A 24357-nucleotide genomic window follows, 5' to 3' on the forward strand; every position below is an offset into this window, starting at 1 on the left:
CTTTCTATGGGCTCATAGAAAACAATGTGCACCCAAATATACCGTGCGCCTGATTTTATTTTGTTGTTAATGTAGCATGCCACACATTCGGGCAATCAGAAATATCAGACATGCAGAACTTGCCTCCTATTTACGCTTACTGTCCATCGCCGTGATAATCGGTCGCTGTCCATGGATCACAGCCTGTGACTCTACTTGTGGTCCACATTCCTCAAGCCACTCCTCTCCAATGCAAATGGAACTGTGGCCCATGCCTAGACTGAACCATTTCACCAGTTTGTCCTGTGGTGTATGCAAGTCTCAAGAGTGGCAAAAACATATGTTGCGACCCTGTAGCCGCTAGCTTATTACGCAAAACAACTGCTATTTTAACTAAAGAGCATGGGCGGGCTAGTTGGTTGGGATTCATGATAACACAGTGCAGCATGGCAGGATAAGGACAGAGAAGAGTTTTGATGCACACACAGTACTGCTTTCAACTACAAATCCTTATTTCGCATGCGCAAGAATGTCAACATTGACATGCACACACCAAGGAACAGAAACGTGTCAAACAGCTTAACAGCAACTTGCTTGCACTTTTGCATGGCTATCTCAATAACATGAGAAACCTCATCTCTTTTTGCGATAACATCACAGAAGGCATGCTCACACACTTTTCTTTCATTTTTAAAAATTTCATAAGCCTCAAGAATTTCTCTTGTCATTCTGCTTTGGGCCCGATTCACCAAGGCAATTTTTTTAAAGACCGAGATGCAGCCACACTCCCGGCAAAGCATGCCTAAATGGCTTGAATAACTTTCATGGCATTAAAATGATGTTCTTTTAGTCTCTAATTCATACAACATCCTGTCTGACTGATATACACACGTTCGCACAAGGGTATTAAATAAACAGCATTCTTTATGCAGTGCACAAGTTGCGTGCAGTACCTTGTGGTACAGGTAGTCGTTTCTACCTTTTCAGAGTTTACTTTCTTTCACATCTTTTGCAAGCGTTTAGGAGCAAGAAAGGAAAAAAAAAAAAGAAAGAAGGAACCTACACTTTCTCGCTGTCCTTTTCAAATTATGTGAGATGCTATGTATGCAAGGTACGACTGCCACCTTCTTTCGTCCTGCAGTGCTATTGTGGACATTGGACAGATTTAGAATAGCATAACATTTGTCACCTTATGTAAACACCTTTGCAGAACATTACAGTGCGCGTCCTTTCAAGACGTTTAGTTTACCGTACAGGAACGTGAACCTAGGAAAGATGGACGGATGCTATGAGCGTCCCCTTTGGAACGGGGCAGTGGCATGCACCACCAAGCTTTTGTTATTATATTGTTAATGTCCTACCTATGTTAAAGAAGAAAAAGCTCTGTGTCCGCATCTTGCCTCTGTCTCTCGTCCCTTTTTGTGTGCTAAAAACCTCAGTCATGGAATACCAACACGCCCTAACCTACGCTCTTTCAAAAAGGAAAGAAACAAAAAAGCCCATAATGAATTCCCATAACCAAACTTTCTGAACCCGTATTATGAACTTCGGTTTTGTACGCCTCCGTTAGCAATCCATTAGCAACCATCCTGTTGTTGCTAGACGGACGCATCTCGTTAGGCCTATGGAAACCGGAATTGCCAAATGATCTCAGAAATTGAATGCACTGTGCACCCATAGCTAACATTTCAAGTGAGTTTAGAGAAAGTGAAAACTCATTTCAATACTTACTGGTGATCAACACGAGTGAGGGTGTAGCCATCACGAGAATTCACGCCGAAGCAGGAGCCATCGATGCCGCCCATGTTGAACAACGCTATTTCTTAGCACCCGTAAACATTACGAATGTTAAACTCAACAAATAAGGTATGTTACCATAGTGCACGTAAACCACAGAAACCCAATAGCGTCTGGACATGCGCAGTGGGGACGACGCTATTTCATTACGTATGTAATGCGTTTATGTGTGGTTGCAAACTGTCTATTAGAATCGGCCCTCTGCTGAGGACAAACCCTGAGAATATCCGAGAATGCAACCTTGCAGAAATGTGTAGCAATGCCTTTATGGTTGTACTTAAAACTGATGCCAGCTCACAATTCATATTAGAGCGCAGCTCTTAGATGCCCGTTCCTACATTGAGCGTCGGCGTTGTACTTCGATGTAACTGAGTGAACGTGGAGCGCAGCGGGAAATGAAACACAGTGAGAGAGAAGAGAGCACGAGGAGGAAAGTGGGGAAGGAGGGCGTGGTGGATGCATAAGGAGGAAAGCGGAGGAAGCCACCTTGAAGCACTGCCAGGTGGTGCTAACGTCTGCGCATCTGTGGCAGTGGTGGTACCGGCTGTGCGGTGTGCAGAACAGCAATGACCAGAAAGCTTGCCTTCACGTATAGCATTCTCTGCAAGCTGTGGTTGCCGGGAAGCAGCAACTGTGTGGACGGTCTATATACATGGTGCTGTGCGTCGTGAATCTACCAGTCGGTGCGATGCCTCACTATATCACGAAATTGAAACGCGTGTAGAGGTGCACTAAAATTTCGCATTGGGGAGTATTGTAATCGCTGGTGATTTTTACTGCTTAACCTGTTATGGGCTCGTTCCAATAGCCATTTCGGTTGGCGATGTTGTCTGCCGCCGCCATTCGGTGTCCGTCGCAGCTATCGCCAGGCTCCTACCCGCTATAGGAGATTGGCCGAAAATGGTTGGATTGTCTTCAGGAAGAAAAAAAGTCACAGGCCGGCGTTATACATACATGAAATACATTTATAGCATACCTTGTTAAATCAAGAAGGCTAGGCGACTGTTTGTCATCGCCCCGTTTCAAACGAGATGGCAATAAATCATCATCATCATTAGCATCGTATTGTGCCACTTGTAATGTGATGTGAGATGCACACCGTGTAGCGTCAATTTGTGTGCACTTTGCATATTATTACACCAGGTCCCACACCATGTAGTGGTTGCATAGATAGCGGTACAAGGTTGTTTGGTTTTCCTATCATGTATGTGGCTCCTACCCACTTTGGGGGATTGGCCAAGAAATTAATGGATTGTCCTGAGGAAGAAAAAGAAAATTAAGGAGATGTATATAAATACCAAAATCAAAAACATGTATATCACACCTGATTAGATCAAGCAGGCTAAGTGACCGTCACCGCCCTGTTTCAATGGGGATGCCAATAAATCATCATCAGCATCAAAATGCGCCACTCCTCACAGGATGTGACATGTGTGCTGCATAGCGTCAATACATGCAAACTTTGCATTGCAGTTGTGTTGTGTTACACCAGGTGTCTGGACATGTGGCAGTTGCATGTAGCAGTTGCATGTATCTGGACCTGGTAAACTGAAGCAGGCTAGTTGACTGTTTATCATCACACTGTATCAAAGGGGATGCCAATAAGTCATCATCATTATCAACAACATCATCGTATAGTGCCATAGGTCAAGGGATGTGATATATGTGTGCTGCGTAGCCTCGATACGTCTGTTTACACTTTGGTAGTGAAGAAGCGAATTGTAGAAGCACGAGACCACAACCAGGCTCAGCAGACCGCAGTGCGGAAAGCATCATAAACCAAAGCTCACTGTCAACGCTGGGCAGGCAGTTCAGATTGTTCTCGATAAACAGACATAAAGAGACTTTGCCGCAAAGACCCGCTAGCGCATGCTGCTGAAAATGGAGCTCCTATGGAGCCGCTCCTCCAGCTTACGCTGTGACAGTTCTGGGTGTGCCGTGCAGGCCTGTAATTTTTTTGGTAAATAAGTCAGGTCAACTGGTGGAATTTTTCAAGGACAGGCAAGACAATACCTTGCAACATTTTCTATTGACATAAAAGATATTTTTTATTTTCTTCCACAGACCGAATTGCTGAAATGTGTCACTGACGGTATTGGCAGACGGGGCAGCCCAATTTCAACCTTCCTCAAGGTTGTCATGTGATCAATATTTAGTGCTGCTTTTTTAAAATGTTAACTTCACTTACGTGACATGGAATGGAAATATTGTCAAAAAAAAAAAAAGAAAAGAATGGCATTTGTGTTGGGTCCTGCGTTGCTCCCTGCTTAAGTGACTTCTTTCTAGCCAACTTGACGATCGCTTGAGAGGTTCGGACGTTGTTGCTGTGTTCAGATACATTGATGACATTTGCATTGTTACAAATAACGAATTGGGTAATTTTGACTCACTGGTTTCAAAAACCTTAACTATGTTTACTGATGTCTTGTCCTGTTAGGTGTTGGCACATGGAGTGCCTGTAGCAACGTCATAAGGTATTTAGACTTAGGTACTTTTCATCAGGAGGTGTCTGCTGGAGCTATGAGCCGAGATGCAATAAGCCAGTGCTTCCTTTTTCATCTGCACACTAGGAACTTATAAAACATGCTGTAATACAATCTTCTTTGCATAATTAATTGATGAAGTCATGTCGCCGCAAGGTTGAAACAAATTTATGGGGCCAGGCTAAGCGTCTGGTCGATTCCGGTTACCCCTTGTGACTATTGACCTCAGTAGCAGAGGATTTGAGTAAAAAGCGCAGGGCCTGTTCGGATGTGTACAATAGCAATTCAGACCAAAGAAGGTGGTGGTCATACCTTACATACATAGCATCTTGAATAACTTAAAAAGGATAGCAGGAAAGTTCAGAGTGGACCTAGTGTTTCTTTTTTCAGCTCCTGAACGCATGCAGAGGATCTGCAAGAAAGTAAACTAAGACAAAGAAGAGATGACCGCCTGTACCTCAAGGCACTGCATGCAATTTGTGCATTGAATACAGAATGTTGTTTAACATCTGTGTCATGCGAATGCGCGTAATCGGTCAGGCAGGCCAGTGTATGAATCAGAGGCTAGAAGGGCATCATTATAATGCCATGAAAGTTATTTCAGGCCATTTAGGCATACTTTGCCGGGAGTGCGACTGCGTCCCAGTCTTGACAAGAATTACTATGTTAATTCGGGACCAAAGCAGAGTGACAAAAGTAACTCTTGAAGCTTACGAAATTCAAAAAGTGAATGAAAAGTGTGTGAGCATGCCTTCGGTGGCGTTTCAGCCCAACACCTAGCTTAAACATGTCAGCGCTCATTGCCGCGTGATGGTTGAGTCGCTCTTCGGAAGCAAGAAGCAGAAATACATTACAGGTTACTTTGAGCATTACAAACAATGTGAAACCGTTGTTTTTGCCACCGTTCGTTGATTCAACATTACGTATAATTCGACTAAATCTTGCGGTCCCGCAAGGATCGAATTAGCAGGAGTCGACAGTACTTCACCTGGATATTTGTGCTGCTCTTGCGGCCTGATCCACGGAGAGTCCGTCCCAGAGCGGCCTTGTTTTTCTTGCATGCTGCCTCCTTGTGCTTGCGTGGTCATCATCTCCACTGAAGTACGTGGAAGCAGACCAAGAGGATCTACCTTGACGCAAAGATTAAAGGTAATCCCTTACGTGCAATGCAAACATTCAGTGCCTGTTGATGCGAATGGGGATTTCGCTTGTGATGAATATTGTTTTCGAGGAGGGAGCACAAGCTACAGTGCAGCGCACGGGCCATGCTGGATCCGTCTCTGCAGCGTGCGATCGGTCTGCAAGACTGGCGTCTTGCAGAATGGGACACATGCCTTCGTTGCGACTCTGTGCATTGGATGCAGTTTCTTTAGAGCAGCGGGAGGGGAAGAAAGGTAATGTGTGCAACCGCTTAATAAAAAAAAAGAAATGTGTATTTAGCTTCCACGTATTTAGACATGCTTGTAGATGCTTCGAACCAAGCCGAACTGCCAGTCAGGTGATATTTTGTCAGTGCTCACCTCAAATTGAAAAGCCAAGGTGCACAAGAAAAGCTGTCATCTCTCCGAGTACTGTGAAAAACTCCACCGATGTGGCTCTTAGAGAATGCCCTCTTCTAGCGCGACACAGCTCGAGCACAGAATCGAAGCGGGCCGAAAGCTGTGCAATGTGCTAGTGTCGATCTACTGGTACATGCGCCTGTTGCCGTTGCAGGGGTGCTTTGTGCCGACGATTGGAGAGTGTGTGTGTGCCCTCAATGCTTTGCCACAGAACGGGCGAAGATTCCGCTGTAATGTGTAGACGCAGGAAAACATGGCTCTGAGGTCGGCCTCGAGGCGCATGTGTGCATACAACAGCCACATGGGGTTATATGTTATGGTCGCCTTTTGTTAGTGTAACAGAACGCGTGTATACTACTGATTTTATTTTTACGAGTGAAAGGTGATAATGTAATCGCCAGGTGCTGCTCCCTAACCTATTGTTTAGCTGTGCAAAGTTTTCCCTGAACATGTGAATCTGGGTGGATGCATTGCACCTCGAGTGGTGCCAGACGGCGCATGGCGGCTGTTGCTCCTTTTGCTGGCAGGGCTCCCGTGCGCAGTGCTGGAGGGTGGCCGTTCGGCATTCTGGCGCCCTCAGCGGGGCAAGCCGTCCAGCTGGCTGGCCACGGCCGAAGCTGTCCACCTGGCTGTCACTCAGTTGCTGGCTCTGCAGGGATGCGCCGGACACGTTGATGACCTGCTATTCTTCTTCAAATTCTTCTACGCCAGGATAAGGTCACGCTACAGCGAGGTGGGTCCATCTTATATTGCAAAAAGCTAGTCGAAGCTGTGCACCCATTTTGAAGGAATGCTCTCCCGAAGGAGCACATTGTACGTATGCTGCCCTCAATCCAGAAGAGCTCAAGGCCAACCACCCTGCCCCCAACATGGACACAAATGCCTTGGACAGTGGTTTTAGCAGCAACCTCAGCACAATCACTCAAGTCCGTGCCAGCAAAACAGCCAAAAGCTACTAGGGACAGAACATTAAAAGCACATTCAAAGCCTGCCCGAAATTTCACAGTGAGAGGCAAATTTGAATGGCAGTGCAACTCCCGGCGTTCCTAGCATATTGCGAGACCTGTGTTGCCGAGGAAGGCCACTAGCATGTAAACACTCCGTCAAAGTTTTGTGCCTAACACTGTCAGAAGCTTGAGGGCTGTGCATGAAGAGGTTGCGAGTTCGGATCCTGGCTGCCACATTCCGATTGGGGCGCATTACGCGCATGTACTGCGGCTTGGGTTGAAGGAGCACCACTTGATAGAAAACAATCCGGAGCCCACCACTTTCCTCACATTGCGTGTGTTGCTTTTGGACACTAACCTTACTTCCATCAGGCTTTAGAAATATCTGAGATGATCAAAGAATATTTAGTGCTTCGCCATGTGAGGTTAATACAACGCTCATGAGCCCATGATTTCGAGCTTGAAAGCATTTAAACTGGGGAACAAGAAGTGCTTTGCGGACATTCTGTCAACTTAACCATATTTTATGTCAAAAAGTCTCGCTTTTTCAGCACCTAATCAAATGGCATTCAGCAGAATGATTTATTAAAGCTAACGGGGGGGACCCAATGGTACCACCACCACCAAGGCCGGAAGCTGCAGGGGACATATTGATATCATTTATGCAATCTCCACTAAGCCATCAGAAGAGCCATCAGAGAACAGAATGGCCTCAGACCACGTAACCAAACCTTCAATGATGCTTATTTAGCATTAGAATGAGCGAGTGTTAGTTCACTGAAGAGGGAAATGTTTTTTCCAGCTTAAAGAAATTGGAATGGAGAAGGCCCGTTGGCATGTTTGGAAAAGGAAATTCCAATATTTCATGACTGCTTTCCTTTGCTTATATTCCCTTGAGCAACTCCTGTGGCTGGAATGGCTATTTCGGGAACAACCAAAACACAGTGTAATATATTTTTTACGAGGCTAATCCAAAATATAACAAATGCTCATGCGCTTCTGCCCATTTCGGAAAATGTCCGAGTTGTAAAGATTAGATTGATCTTTAAATTGCAATCACGGAGACGTTTGATACGGCTAACGGAAGTAGGAACGTGTCTTCCATTTGCGGACATGATACGGCAGCAGGGGAAAAAAAAAAGGTTCATGAGCAGCAGCTACATGAGGCACAAAGGCTGTTCGTTTTTTACTCGCGGGTAGAGTGAGAGGCTGGTGACCTCTTGGTTGTATTGTTTAGGAATTAAGGCGAGGCAAGCAAAAGTTCACTAGTACCAGCTGAAGAAGTTTCCAGGTTCCGAAACAGTCTTGGGTGCTACCACGCGAACAGGCCCTGTCGCCTGGTGCCATGTTTTCCCACCCATTTCAGTTGTAAGTGATGAGAAGTACAAATTTATCGTACTGTGCGTAGAACTTGCACCAAGATTTCAAGAAACTGAACAGTTAATTTGGGATGCGGGCTATATACTTCTACAGTGGAACCCCGTTCATACGTTTTTCACCGGACCGAGGAAAAAAAACGTAACAGCAGGGAAAACGCAACAGTGAGGAAAGCTACGAAAATGAATGTGCAGCTTCAACGAAAAGTGCAGCTTCAACTATAGACAATTTATTTCCGCAGAGTGCGCTTAGAACTTAAAGAAAGTCTAAATGGGTGGCTTGACGTTTCTTTCGCTCGCTAGAAATCACCACACGTTTCTCAGTAGCCTGGAAGGCCGCATTGCTGTCAGTGTCGCTGTGAGGTGCGACGTACCTGCGGAGGAGGTCCAGAGCCGTAACGGCTTCTCCAAAGCTAGGATTTGGCAACTCCCCGGCATCATGCAGCTCGTGCTCTCGTCGTCACCGCGCCACGGCAATGGCAACGGACGAAGGAATATCCGCGGGAAATTTTGCCCTCTTTGGCGTAATCATGCTAACGTGCTAACGATTGTTTAGTATTGCTGCGGAGCGCGCGTGTCCGAGCAACCCGGTTGCGCGCAACGCGGTGTGGTTTCACGAGAAATGTAAACAAGAGAGGAGAGCTGGCCTGATAGGCGGAGCAACGCCATGAGCAACGCCAACTTCCTGCTTCCCTTTAGTTATAGCTTCACAAAGAGTGACGTCAGGGCCTCTCCTGAGTTTTCTTCCTCCGTGAGTCGACGCGTCCAACAAACCATGCGGTGACCATAATCACAGTGATAATAGTGAGAGCATTTTTCACAAATGGCCACCTAGTGGTGGCCTCTCGAACTGGCGTGCGGCTTCTTGCAGCCAGTTCTATAGCCAAGCCCGGTCAAAACTCGTCGAATGCCAAAACGGCGCTTGGAGCGCGTTGCCTACTTTAGCCCAGGGGGGTTCGGGTTGCGACGCATCATGCGGTAACGTTCTCACAGCTACTACATAACACCGGGGTTCCTTGTACATTGGATCCTATGGGAGCTATGCCGGGACCGGATGAAAGCGACGTAGCAGCCGGGAAAACGCAGCAGTGAGGAACGTAACAGCGGGGTTCTACTGTATACGACTTTCGCCTTGACGCCTGGCTTCACGGCATCGCGATTATTGCCTTGAAATGTGGTTTCACGACAGTGCGTATTCCGCTGCTGTGAAGCTGCACTTTGAGGCAAGGGTTTCCGCCATTCGGTTCTGATATCTTGTAGGGAAGCCTACCGTCTCCCAGGCGGCCCTGTGTGCTGTGCAGCTCCCTTCTTCCCTCTCTCACGGCCACCCTTTCTCGTCTACTTTTCGGTCATCATTTTGCGTTTCGGCTGTCGTTATCGAATAGTGCGTGCGGCACCGGCGAACTCAAATCGCGACGAGCTGCGTTCAGTGGCAGTCTCTTACAGCACACAGGAAGCAGAACACTATCAGTGTCGCCGAAGAGATGGGGAACAAAACGAGCCGTTGGATGAAGACACAATGCATTCAATTCATGCATCCATAGGCACCGACTATGGGGGGGTGGATGCCTCCGGGGCCCGAGCTCTTCCATGCAAAATAAAACGGTCGCTTTAATTTGGCTTTGGTCTGAAGCAAGTTTCTGGCTCAAAGCATAGCTTCACGTGCGCTCTTTCGATGTGGTGCGAGTACCTGATGTGGAATTTTGAAACATTTTATACCTATTCCATTGCTTTTCGCATTTCGTGCGTAAACAGCGCGGCGCTTCGCTGTGTTATCAAGGGCTTTTGTTATCAATGTGATCAGTCGGCCTTGAGAGACGGATAATAAGTGTGATGTAAAAATGAGAGGAAGGAATAGCTGTGAAGCCACCAGACCTGCTGTTGGTGCTCGTTCCGTACCATTATCAAGGTGATGTGCTGTCTCTTTGGGTTTGCGACAGGCAGTGTAGTTGCTTTCAAACAGCTTATTTGAGGGCGCTGCTTTATTATGCGGACAGGAGTGCACTCACATGGTATTTTTCATACTTCGTGAGGTTTCCTTGCCATTCGGAAAAGAAACTGTATGCAATTAGTACGTCGCTGAAAACACCACAGTTAGATGTCATGTTGGGTACCTACAAATGACTCATTCACACTTTGAAAATTAGGACAGTACTTGAGTTAGATAATTAATTCCAATTAACCGAATTAAATATCAAAGAAGGTGTGAGAATACAGCTGTAATATGCACCATTTTGCCAAATCCTTTTTTCCACAAACTGTGACAGACTGGAATTTGTTACTGGAGGAATGTGTTTCAGTATTTGATAATCACGATTTTTATTCCTGTCTGTGTTTGTGACAATGCATTACTGTCTTAATTTTGTTTTAATTTTCTGTTGCGCTTTAAAATGTTCACTTATTGTGTGCTGGCACCTTGATGTTACTTTAATTTATGCATTCACTACTTCTATGAATGATTTAATACATCTTTCTCTAACTGTCCCCCCTGCGATAATGTCTGTGAGGCGACACAGGTATTCAGTAAATAAATAAATAAATAAATAAATAAATAAACAAGTAATTAAATAATAAATTAATAAATCTCTGTAATGAAAGAATTAGTGGCGGCTACTCCACTGTATTGGAAACAATGGGCACTAGGTTTCCTTCGAGTAATGCAAGTACTCTTTTTTTTTAAGTCTTGGTGTTTGATATTTGGGGAACACTATAATTCACTCAGTAACCGAAATGAGGCCAAGCTGGATTCACTCGAAATCAAAATGAACAACAGTCATGCTCAGTAGCGCTTATACTCGGACTCGGAGAAAAAGAAGAAAGAAAGAGAGGCTCCAGTTTCGCCGGAAAGGCGAAGCAGTATTAGTGATAGCCAAGCATTAAAAAATTACACGATGGAAGATTACAGCACCGAGAGGACTCAGGCTGTGAAATTGAACTGTCTTCTACTGCGAGGTCTTGTATATACTCATAAAACGCCTTCACTTCAGTGCTCAATTCTTTGAGGTCACACGAAGTTTCTTCAAGTGCAAGAAATATATATATATATATATATATGTATATATGCACACACACACACTAGATGAAGCGTTTCGCTCCACATACAAAGGTGTAATATTTAAAAAACAGCCAAAAAAGAAGAGGAATGTTAAGGCATATGTTTTTACTTACGTTTCGGCCAGTGGACCGGCCTTCATCGGAGTGTATATATCATCATCATCATCAGCCTGGTTATGCCCACTGCAGGACAAAGGCCTCTCCCATACTTCTCCAACTACCCCGGTCATGTACTAATTGTGGCCATGTTGTCCCTGCAAACTTCTTAATGTCATGCTCCCACCTAACTTTCTGCCGCCCCCTGCTACGCTTCCCTTCCCTTGGAATCCAGTCCGTAACCCTTAATGACCATCGGTTATCTTCCCTCCTCATTACATGTCCTTCCCTTCCCTTGGAATCCAGTCCATAACCCTTAATGACCATCTGTTATCTTCCCTCCTCATTGCATGTCCTGCCCATGCCCATTTCTTTTTCTTGATTTCAACTAAGATGTCATTAAACTGCATTTGTTCCCTCACCCAATCTGCTCTTTTCCTATCCATTAACATTACACCCATAATTCTTCTTTCCATAGCTTGTTGCGTCGTCCTCAATTTAAGCAAAACCCTTTTCGTAAGCCTCCAGGTTTCTGCCCCATACGTGAGTACTGGTAAGACACAGCTGTTATACACTTTTCTCTTGAGGGATAGTGGCAACCTGCTGTTCATGATTTGAGAATGCCTGCCAAATGCACCCCAGCCCATTCTTATTCTTCTGATTATTTCAGTCTCATGATCCGGATCCGTGGTCACTACCTGCCCTAAGTAGATGTATTCCCTTACCACTTCCAGTGCCTCGCTACCTATCGTAAACTGCTGTTCTCTTCCAAGACTGTTAAACATTACTTTAGTTTTCTGCAGATTAATTTTTAGAACCACTCTTCTGCTTTGCCTCTCCAGGTCAGTGAGCATGCATTGCAATTGGTCTCCTGAGTTGCTAAGCAAGGCAATATCATCAGCGAATCGCAAGTTACTGAGGTATTCTCCATCAACTTTTATCCCCAATTCTTCCCACTCCAGGTCTCTGAATACCTGCTGTAAACACGCTGTGAATAGCATTAGAGAGATCGTATCTTTCTGTCTGACGCCTTTCTTTATTGGGACTTTGTTGCTTTTTTTATGAAGGACTATCGTATCTTTCTGTCTGACGCCTTTCTTTATTGGGATTTTGTTGCTTTTTTTATGAAGGACTACAGTGGCTGTGGAGCCGCTATAGATATCTTTCAGTAATTTTACGCATGGCTCGTCTACACCCTGATTCCATACTGCCTCCATGACTGTTGAGGTTTCGACTGAATCAAACGCTTTTTCGTAATCAATGAAAGCTATATATAAGGGTTGGTTATATTCTGCGCATTTCTCTATCACCTTATTGATAGTGTGAATATGGTCTATTGTTGAGTAGCCTTTACGGAATCCTGCCTGGTCCTTTGGTTGACAGAAGTCTAAGGTGTTCCTGATTCTATTTGCGATTACCTTAGTAAATACTTTGTAGGCAACGGACAGTAAGCTGATCGGTCTGTAATTTTTCAAGTCTTTTGCATCCCCTTTGTTATGGATTAGGATTATGCTAGCGTTCTTCCAAGATTCCGGTACGCTCGAGGTTATGAGGCATTGCGTATACAGGGTGGCCAGTTTCTCTAGAACAATCTGACCACCATCCTTCAACAAATCTGCTGTTACCTGATCCTCCCCAGCTGCCTTCCCCCTTTGCATAGCTCCTAAGGCTTTCTTTACTTCTTCTGGCGTTACCTGTGCGATTTCGAATTCCTCTAGGCTATTCTCTCTTCCACTATCGTCGTGGGTGCCACTGGTGCTGTATAAATCTCTATGGAACTCCTCAGCCACTTGAACTATCTCATCCATATTAGTAACGATATTGCCGGCTTTGTCTCTTAATGCACACATCTGATTCTTGCCTATTCCTAGTTTCTTCTTCACTGTTTTTAGGCTTCCTCCGTTCCTGAGAGCCTGTTCAATTCTATCCATATTATAGTTCCTGATGTCCGCAGTCTTACGCTTGTTGATTAGCTTAGAAAGTTCTGCCAGTTCTATTCTAGCTGTAGGGTTAGAGGCTTTCATACATTGGCGTTTCTTGATCAGATCTTTCGTCTCCTGCGATAGCTTACTGGTTCCCTGTCTAACGGCGTTACCACCAACTTCTATTGCGCACTCCTTAATGATGCCCATGAGATTGTCATTCATTGCTTCAACACTAAGGTCCTCTTCCTGAGTTAAAGCCGAATACATGTTCTGTAGCTTGATCCGGAATTCCTCTAGTTTCCCTCTTACCGCTAACTCATTGATTGGCTTCTTGTGTACCAGTTTCTTCCGTTCCCTCCTCAAGTCTAGGCTAATTCGAGTTCTTACCATCCTATGGTCACTGCAGCGTACCTTGCCGAGCACGTCTACATCTTGTATGATGCCAGGGTTCGCGCAGAGTATGAAGTCGATTTCATTTCTAGTCTCACCATTCGGGCTCCTCCACGTCCACTTTCGGCTAACCCGCTTGCGGAAAAAGGTATTCATTATCCGCATATTATTCTGTTCTGCAAACTCTACTAATAACTCTCCTCTGCTATTCCTAGAGCCTATGCCATATTCCCCCACTGACTTGTCTCCAGCCTGCTTCTTGCCTACCCTAGCATTGAAGTCGCCCATCAGTATAGTGTATTTTGTTTTGACTTTACCCATCGCCGATTCCACGTCTTCAGAAAAGCTTTCGACTTCCTGGTCATCATGACTGGATGTAGGGGCGTAGACCTGTATGACCTTCAATTTGTACCTCTTATTATGTTTCACAACAAGACCTGCCACCCTCTCGTTAATGCTATAGAATTCCTGTATGTTACCAGCTATATCCTTATTAATCAGGAATCTGACTCGTAGTTCTCGTCTCTCTGCTAAGCCCCGGTAGCACAGGACGTGCCCGCTTTTTGGCACTGTATATGCTTCTTTTGTCCTCCTAACCTCACTGAGCCCTATTATATCCCATTTACTACCCTCTAATTCCTCCAATAACACTGCTAGCCTCGCCTCACTAGACAACATCCTAACGTTAAACGGTGCCAGGTTCAGATTCCAATGGAGGCCTGTCCGGAGCCAGTGATTCTTAGCACTCTCTGCTGCGTCACAGATCTGACCGGCGCCGTGGTCAGTTGCTTTACGGCTGCTGGGGACTTAGGGCCGGGGTTTGATTGTTGTATTCATATAGGAGGTTGTGGCCAAGTGCTGCACCAGGGTGGCCAATCCTGCTCAGGTGAGAGAGTGCGTTACCAGTTCTGGTCACCGAGATCAGGCTGCACTCCAGGCCTGTTTATGCAATTTTCTCAACACGCAGATTTTTTTTTCCTGATGGAAAAGTGCACGGCACCGGGATTCGAACCACGGTCCTCTTGCACGCGAGGTGGATACTCTTATGTCTTCGCCACCGCAGGAGTTGTACGCCTCATTTAACCTACAGTGGTGCCTTCTTCGATCAGTCAAGGTCGACCAATCTGAGCTCGGTTAAACTGTACAGGTGGCACTCAACTGGAGAAACCTGGTATTTTATGACCTGCACATGAGTGGCCAGGCATAATATAGGAGTTTATTTTTTTAAGAGGGTCCTCATGTGGACGGTCGTGGCGAAGATATGCAATTCCCTCGTATAGTGATGAACTAGAAGAAAAGAGATAAACAAAGGGGGGGGGGGAAGAAAGAAAGCAAAGAAAGAAGAAGGAAGAGAACAGGGGATTCAAACTCGTGATTCTTGGATGTTGCCCGGAGAGATAGCTCAGTCGGTTGGTCTGTCAGGCCCCAGGTTACATTGAAGCTTCATAGCTCCTGTCCAGAGCCTCGTATTTACGTGGAAAGAGACTGATGTTATCCGCGAGAGTCAATTTAGATTTATACCCCTGTCAAGCGGGCAAGTTAAGTGCACTTACTGGGAGTGCACTTCGGGACCTTGAGTCACACTTTTAGGCAACGCGCTTCTTAACGGGAAAACAGAGTGCACTCCCAGTAAAAAAAAAAATGGCGACAGACTAAGAGCGCGTTTTTAAAGGTGTAAATTAACAAGAGAAAGCTGCTAAAAAGCGATTGTTTTAAGTAGAGTTATATATATAAAACAAACTTCATCTATTTGTCTCAACAAAAAACGAATACGTTTTTATTATAAATCTGTTGCAAGTCAATGCTGGCCAAGACGAATGCCTAGCAAATCCAAAACAACATGGCGGCGTGCGGCGAGGCGGCAGTTAATCCTGCTAGAACAGAATATGAGCAGTTATATATGAGCAAAGACGGCGAGTTCGATATTTAGCTACACTGCAAAATGCCACGCACACGGCTCAAAGCACGACCGGCATGGTCCCCCACCCCCCCCACCCCCCAGCACGCTTTCACACCAAAATAAACACGAACTGAATGAACCTGGCGGCGCCGCAGTGCCGCATCATTCTGGCGCCGTTAGTTGCGTACATGATAAATTCGTTTCTTTATTGTGCTATTTCGCTTTTCGCTAAACACAAATTATATTGTTAAAAGCTGTTCACTAACTGAAATGAACTTCTGTGTCCTTTTTCTATGCATTACATTTTGCGCCCTTGAAAGCGTTGGCGGCGAGGCTACGTACTCGGCCAGCAAAGTGCGTTCCGTGAACGTACTCCGACTTGAGTGCACTCATCTGAGAGTACACTCCGCTGCGACGTTAAGATTTGGGAAAGTGCACTTAAAAACTGAGTGCACTCGCCGTAAGTGCACTTAACTTGCCCGCTTGACAGGGGTATTAGTTGGAAGGCGTACCTTCTTGGAAAAAATGGCCGCTCGTCGATGAGAGGGAACTCGAGCGGCTCTACAGCCTAGGAAAAGCTTAAGCAGGTGCGAGCGCGGCACGCTTAGCGTGGGAAGCTAGCACGAGTAACTATCCCAAGGGCTGCTGCTCACGAGATCGAAATACCTTTGTGTAATTATAATAACCCTAATAAGACTACTTTCGAAAAGTGAACAGCCCAGAGGGCTGTACTACGAGTGCTATGACTGATAATGTTCTATATATATATATATATATATATATATATATATATAAAGATATGTTATGTGGTGTACTCCTTTATTCATTATTTATACCTGATCTGCAGCACCATTAAGGAATTATTTCGAGGGGGGGGGCAAGTGGCGGCAAAACGTGTCAACATTGTTACGGTACACCTCATCCGCAAGTAATGAATTCCGAGCGATGATGGTACGTGCAAAAAATAATATTTAAAGAGATCTGCCTTGGAAAGCTACGTCCTGAACTTAAATGAATGGTCGATAAAACGTAGTGCGGATAGCATTCAGGTAGTATTACCGGCAGATAATACTATCATTCTTTTTTCCATTGCCGTTACTCTTATTGTCGTTTTGCCTCGGTCGTATCTCTCCAGGCCAAACTTTGCCACGACAGTCTGGATTTATTCTAATGAATTAATATCGACATCACAAAACGGATCCCATACAGGGCAGGCATACTCCAAAATTTGTAAAGCATGTTTTATAAGCTGCTTCTTTTATGCTTACATGTTTAAAACTTCGTTCCAAGAAACCAAGGACACACCCTGCACTACGGTAAGAACATGTTCTGACCAAGAGTCATCCTCTGGCAGCATAAGACCTAGCTATTTCATTGGTGAAGTATTTTTTTCCTTGGTCAATAACAAGTACTTATATCTGATTTTGTTAATATTTCTTGCAAAGCTAAAGTGTACACATTTATTTATGTTAAGAGGAAGCTTTAGTTCTGGCCGAACACCTATACCGCCTACTCAGATACATGTAAGACATAGAAACGCTTTTCTGAGATAACCATTAGGCCGATTTTAAACAAATTTGTTGCATTTGAGAGAGAAAGTTAAATTATAGTGCCTGCTAGAAGCGGAATCTTGATTTAAGGCCTGAATTCTTAAAACAAAAATGGATAAGTTTGAAAAATCAGCAACATAGAAACGTGAAGTTCACAAATCCGTAGCTCTGCACGAAGAACAGATATCACAGGTTAGTAAAGTGCATCCGTTAGAGCATCCAAAGCAGGCAAATTTGATATGTCAATTTATATTTTATGTGAGCGTGTTACATAGTTTACAAGGGTTTTGCAAAAGTTCTACTCCCATATTATGGTTTATTTGAGAGCCATGTAGAATAATCTTGTCCGCTTTAGATGTACTATTAAATTCAAGTTACAGAATTGTGATATCGTTTTTCATTGCTGAGAGACATGGTTGTAAACGTGATAGTTTCGGTTTCCGAAAATTTGTGATTCTTGCCGAATTTTATTCAAATATGAACGACCTAAATAAAAAATTTGCTACCAACAGCCACTGGATTCTAGCTTTTCTTTTAAATGCAACATACCTCATTAAATTTGGTGCACTGGTTGCCGAGAAAAACAGTTTCTCCTTTCCCATGTATTTAGATAGGAGCCCCCGAGCTTCCTCTTAAGGACCATTTCCCTGTGCAGTTCAGGTTGGTGGCCAGTTGAAAACAATTTGTTTGATGAGATACCTTTGCATATAATACATAATCACCCACAAATAATCGTATCTGGGGTTTGACACCATCACAGATTTCATTAATAAAAACAAGAGGAGGCGGGGCCCCAACAGTGGAGCTCTGTGGCACACAAGACATATACTGGCAGCATCACCCGAGCATTTTCCGTTTAAAACAACTCTTTGCTTGCCAGACAACAAAATAGTACTTGACCCAGTCTAAGACAGTTGGGTTAGTGCTTGTGTTATCAAGTTTCTGTAACAAGAGTGAGTAAGGCACCAAGTTGTACGCTTTTTGAAACCCAGAAATATACAATCTAATTGACCTCTGTTATCCATGCAATGAGTAATTTCATGAAAAAATTCAAGTAGTTGCGTGGTGCCTTGTCTAAATCTATTCTTGCGTTCGGTTGGATAACCAATTGAGTTTAAATTGCGAAATGAAGCATAAAACAAGACATGCTAAAGTGGTTTGCAACATATAGGAGTAAGGGAAATTCGAGACGCACATTCGAGATGTTGTTCTCGGAACTGCTCTTGAATATGGGCACTATATTAGATACTTTCCAAACATAAGGAAGTTTACTGTCTAGGAGGGATTTGCTACAAATTACAGTGTGTGGAGATAAGTTTGCACAAGGCTCACCCTACGAGCGACGGTCAGGAGAGGGCACGACAGTCTTCCACTCCGCAATGCACAAAGGAACTACGACAGAGGTTCGTCGACTCTCCGACACGGCGCAGAGAAGGCTCCAGAGTCAGATCGCCAACAAACGTGGGTTTATTCACCCGAAATGGTTTATTCACCCAAGACAGCATAGTGCGACAGTTACGGGGCTTACGGTCGAAGGCTCACCGCAAGACCGGTCGAGTATGCGCACCCGCTGCGCTAGGGCTAACTGGTAAGCGACCTTACAATTGCCAGTGAGTACAGCAGGCCATGACACTTACAGAGGCGCTGAACATTTTTGCGCTTATGCGTAAATAAGAGTGGGTGCGAGGGAGAAAATGTGGGGGGCTTTTGCTCTCTGAATATGCGAGTCTGCCCAGGCCCTATGGAGAAGTTTCTTAGCGCGTGTTGGTATGCGTTTGTCCCTAGGCGTGCCGGCATTGCGGAGTGGGGTCGAGTTTGTTTACGCTTGGACACTGGCTGGTGCAGCGGTGAAACAGGGGATAACATCGCAGATGTTTCCATGGGAGCAGTAGGGACTGTGGAAGACGCCGGTTCGCATATATTGAATATCTGGAGAGCCTTAGCAACTGCGGCTGAATGCGAGTGGCTGAAAGGGCCCCGGCGACGCTCGCTGCCCCTGCAGCCGCTATGAGAATACGCCGCGCCCCCCTAAAGGCGGAACCGCATGGCGCGCGGATGGTGGGACGCACGCGTCATTTTGACGCGTGCCCAGCATGATCCGTCACAACATCGCGCCGCCACGTGCTGCTGCTCGGAGTAGAAAAAATCGCGGCGCGTCCGCCAATCAGAGTTCAGATAAGTCACGTGGCATTTGGTCACGTGGCATTTTGGTTTCGCCACCAGATGGCCCTGCCGTCTGCGCATCTCGACGGAACGTCTCTGGCGCAATTTTTTTTTCTCGGCAGAACTGGCGCATGCGTCAAAAAAAGCACGTGCTACCGTGATTTCGTTTGCGCATCGTGTTCACCTAAAATGGACAAAGCAACCTTCAACGAGGCCCTAATAACTGAAGTGGAGAAGCGTCGCGTCCTGTCGGACGTACGCGACCGCAATTACAAGACCAACATCAGACGTGACCAGGCTTGGCGAGCTATAGCAGATACCCTCAGCGTAGACGGTATAGCAGATGCCCTCAGCATCTCCCTTAATAGTAGCAATCGCCTCTTTTGCTCGGTAGTAAGCGGCCGACACTCTATTTTCTATGTGAAGTTGTAAACAAGCAGCGGCCGCTCAGCATGCGGAAGGTACATAGTCGCAGTTTCGTACACAATACTGCTGCTTGAAATCAAGCTTGATAAATACACTTCGGGAAAAAAAAATGTTGCTGTCTAATTACACTAAGATTACTTTTATTGTTGTGTTCTGTAAGTTTAAGGGCATATTATGTATGCGGTAACAGAGACAATTCATGTCGTTGGGAGTTGTTGTCTGGCAACCCCGAAAACGCGACGCAAAAGTGCCGCTCCCTTTTTTCCTGCGGGTGCTCGCGCGTCGGCGACAACGCGGGCGTTCGCCGCGCCTCACGTTTTTCGCTCGCGGAAAACATGCCATGCGGTTCCAGCTTAACGCGTCTTACGCTAACCTATCCTAATGTTAATCTTGCGAGGTCGAGACAAGAAGACAATAATGCTCACGACGTAACTGTTGTGAGAATACGCCGTGACACTTTCACGGTTTCTAGTTAGGTTAGGCTAACGTAACGTTAGCCTAACCCAACCTAAGCTAATGTTAACCTAAAGCTGGAACCGCATGGCGCGTTTTTCGCGAGCGAAAAACGCCACGGGCGGCAAACGCCCGTGTTGCCGCCGACGCGCGAGCACCCGTACCATAGAATAAAGAACAACTTTAGAGAAGGGAAACTGTACCTTCCGCAGTGGTTCGAAAGTAAGCAGCGGCAGCGCATGGAACTTACCTAGGTGGACGCCAGATAGCGCTGCTAAAACAGGAAGCGGAAATGCACATTTATTTTAGAGCGTTATCCAATATGGCCGCTTTTCGCCGGTCGTGTACGCTTGTATCCGCTCATACGCGCCGTACTCGCCCCGCCGGCTATGCGACATGCCTCGATGCCTCAGCTGCCGCGTAGCCGGTGCGTTCTAATTGCCAAGAGCCTCTACTGACGCCCATACAAACAAGCCACAAGTGAGTGAACAGAACGTGCGACTTTATTGGCAGAAGACAAGCAGTGTACATTCTCGTGCAATAGCAGAAATAAAATTTGTATGCCGAGATACGCTGGAATCTTTGACGCGAGCTCGTAAACGGCTTGCCGTCGTCGTCGCACATGGCGATCTAGTAACGAGCGACAACCAGCGGCGCAAGCAGATTGGACAGTGTCCCCCGCCTGTTTGCAGCGGCAGTCGCCGTTAAAGATGAGCAATTTGCGTTGTGAAGCAATCGGGTGAACCTGGCATCTGCTGCCGCAGCCAACACAGCGACATGGACTACCCGGCATTTTAGCGTTAACTCCTTTCCAACCTGCACGTTACTTTTCTTTCGGGGGCCGCTAATGTGTGGCTCGCACTTGGTGTCCCACATTGTCTCAATATGGACAAGTCGCTTTCGCGGGCATCACCTTCATCAGCCACTTTTGCGGGCCTTTCCGCCCAACTTCATACACGTCGGACCATGTAAGCACGTATGCCGGTCTCCGTTCGTGCTTAATCGCAGCCGAGAAAGGCCACATGCGCAATTTGTCCATGGCTGCAGCAGGAAAGGCTGAACGGGGAGCACGAATCACGGTGTGTGAATTGGGAGCCACTGTCGCTGTGTGGACTGGCGGAGCAAATGCTTACTTCGAGAGACTGCTTCCCAATGCAACTGACCTGGCCGCCATATTCGAAAAACATAACACGGCGACCGTAACCAAGTAAGATAACAGCGATATTAAACAGCAAACAATCAATGCATGAAGTTCAGAGAATACATTATACATTGAAGCAAGAAAAAATGCGGGTCCGGAGGTACATGTGGGTGCGGCCTGCGTGGCTGAGAAGAGAGCGAGCACCGTACACTGGTAATATTATTAGCAAATTGTCTTGCCAGTATTAGCGATGAGACGCGACGCTTTTCCACTTTAGTTATTAGGGCCTCGTTGAAGGTTGCTTTGTTCATTTTAGGTGAACACGATGCGCGAACGAAATCACGGTACCACATGTTTTCCTTAACGCGCGCGCCAGTTCTGCCGGGAAAAAAAAGTTAAAATTCCGTCAAGGAGGTTCCGTCGAGATGCGCAGAGAGCAGGGCCATCTGGTGGCAAAAAAAGAACGAAAATGCCACGTGACTTACCTGAACTCTGGTGGACGCGTTTTTTTCTACTCCGAGCAGCAGCACGCGGCGGCGCGATGTCGTGACGGATCGCGCTGGGCACGCGCGTCCCACCATCCGCGCGTCAATCGCGCCATGCGGTTCCGCCTTAACAGAACATAACGTGGCCAAGACAAAGACAATAATGCGCATGGTGTAACCGCTGTGAGAATACACCGTGGCATCCTAACGCGTTTTACGCTAACCTAACGTAACCTAAGCTAACCTAATGTGGACAAGACGCAACGTCAATAATCCTCACGGCGTGACATCAGGGGATCACGTTCAACCGTGGCTGCTAAGGTGCTGTGTGTTTATTTCACTCAAGCGGGACCACTCAAAAATGCTCCTGAAAAGTCCAGGAGAGCAGGTCCGGCTTCTACTACGGCCCCTATCGCTCCCCCGGGAAAATCAGTGATGCTTTCTTTTTAATTTAGAGTGCCGTAAGGTGCGACAAAGTTATAATCCGGCATGACTGACTCAGCAACAGCACCGCATGCGTGAGAACGTCTGTCCGATGCACCTTCACGCACAGAAATCACCAAATGGGACGTCAGTGCCTGCTGCTTTACCTGTTTCATTGCGCCAGCATACGCGCGTAAACGGCCCAGGCCGTTCATGTGACGCAAGGAATTCACTGAATTGAATTTCTCAAGCTAAAAGATGTGGAAAAATCGCAAACTATGACTTACACGCTACCTACATATATGATAGCTCTTTGATTGTAATTTGAATATACGAGAAAACATAATTATGTTACGTGAAAACTCAGATCCCTTTTCCAGCGTTTCTACAGAGCACAGACCGGAAACGGCGTCTGCCATTTGCGCACGCTGGCACGTAAATATCTCAGAGTTCATGGAGCAGCGCGCCCACTTCCTTGAAAGGTTTCCAGATGGCGCTCGCCTCCGCCGCATCGCGGACCCCGTAATAGGCCGCGTTTCTACCAGAAAGCCCACCTTCGTGCATAGCGTTCACCGCTATTGCTTTCCACTCTTAAAGGCGAAGTTTAAGCTTCCTCCAAGAGAGAGAAAGGATGCATAGAAAGACAGCGAGGTTAACCAGAGGTAGTTCCGGTTGGCTACCCTGCACGGGGGAAGGGTTAAGGGGGATAAAAAGAGAGAGTGGAAAGGGGAAATAGAGAGAAAGAGAGACGAGCACGAGCAAACAGCGTACAATACACAGCGGTAGGGGGCGGTGTTCTTAAAGTCTATCGTGAATCTCCGTAGACCACAGGAACCTTACTAACGCGAGTAAGGCCTTCAGCACGGTTGTTCTTTGGGAGTATTTTTCAAGGAGCAAAGACCTCCAGATTTTCTCTTTCGCACCCACTCTTACTTGTGCCTGCGCAGAAATGTCGGGCACCTCGAGAAATGCCCCGCCCCGCTGTACTTACTAGCAATTGTAAAAGTACAACCGGGAAACCATGGTTGAACGGGAGGATTATTGGCTTTGCGTCTCGTCAACGTTAGGTTAGCTTAGGTTACGCTAGGTTAGCGTAAAAGGAGTTAGGGTGCCGAGGCACATTCTCACAGTGGTTACACCGTGTGGATTATTGTCCTTGCGTCTAGGCCACATTATGTTACATTAGGTTAGGTTAATGTTAGCTTAGGTTGGATTATGTTAACGTTACGCTAGGCCAGCGTAGAAGCCGTTAGGGTGCCGTGGCATATTCTCACAACGGTTACGTTGTGAGCATTATTGTCTTTCTTTCTCAGCCTCATCAGGTTAGGTTAGCCTAAAACGTGTTAGGGGGACGCGGCGTATTCTCGTCGCTGGCGTCCGTTCAGGCACTTCGCATTCAACCGCGGTTGCTAAGGCCTTCTAGATTTTGAGTACGTGCGGACCGGCCTCTTCTACGGTCTCTACTGATCCATTGGAAACATCTGCGATGTTATCACCTGTTTCACCTCTGCGGCAGCCAGCGTCCAAGCGTTAACAAACTCTAGCGCACTCCGCAATGCCGGCATGCCTAGGGACAAACGTCTAAAATGCGCTATCTTCTCTTCCATAGTGCCTAGGCAGAGTCATATATTCAAGGAGAAAAAGCCCCCACATTTTCTCTCTCGCACCCGCTCTTACTCGCGTATGCGCGCAAATGTCCGGCGCCTTCGCAAGTGCCACGCCCCGCTGTACTTACTAGCAATTGGAAAGTCGCAACCGGGAAGTGATTCACCAAGCGCGAGAACGAGAAGTCGCGGCAGCAAAATTCGCATGTAACCAACTCGTTGCATGCGGGCCTGTGAGCGTCTGTTGCGGCGGTAAAGCCACAGAACACCTATATAAACTTAGAGAAGGAAAACTGCACCTTCCTCAGTGCAACGGAAATAAGAGTAGTGATGGCGTTGCGAACGTTGTATGCGACCTAGAAATGGTGCTGGCAAAATCAAAACTAATGTCATCATCATTATGTAGTGAGCAATATATGCGCTACGGTAGCGGCTGGTAGGGCTCATCGCGCTGCTCGCTGGTCTTGGACGTTTTGCTACCGCTTTTGGGGCGGTGTTCGTGTGTACGATACCTTAAAATGACTACCGATACCTTTATTATATCGCCAGGTGACCTGGAGGTCTCAACTGGCAAGGAACATGTCAGGCAAGTAAGCTTATATTGTT

At 46.2% G+C, this 24357-nt stretch overlaps 1 protein-coding gene across 4 annotated transcripts in view; it reads left to right on the top strand.

Moving 5' to 3' along the window:
• The window catches only part of LOC142586012 (tRNA-uridine aminocarboxypropyltransferase 1), a 47597-nt gene that overhangs the window by 15989 nt on the left and 7251 nt on the right, over positions 1–24357 (top strand). For 2 of the 4 annotated variants that reach the window (XM_075697228.1, XM_075697225.1), the window contains exons 4-6: positions 5362–5408; positions 6346–6551; positions 24301–24337. In XM_075697228.1, coding sequence (XP_075553343.1) covers positions 5362–5408; positions 6346–6551; positions 24301–24337 — 290 coding nt within the window. The remainder of the gene's footprint in view (positions 1–5361; positions 5409–6345; positions 6552–24300; positions 24338–24357) is intronic. The other 2 variants (XM_075697227.1, XM_075697226.1) reach the window with 1 other exon arrangement.

This window comes from Dermacentor variabilis, chromosome 6 (genome assembly GCF_050947875.1).
Source record: "Dermacentor variabilis isolate Ectoservices chromosome 6, ASM5094787v1, whole genome shotgun sequence".
NCBI lineage: Eukaryota > Metazoa > Arthropoda > Arachnida > Ixodida > Ixodidae > Dermacentor > Dermacentor variabilis.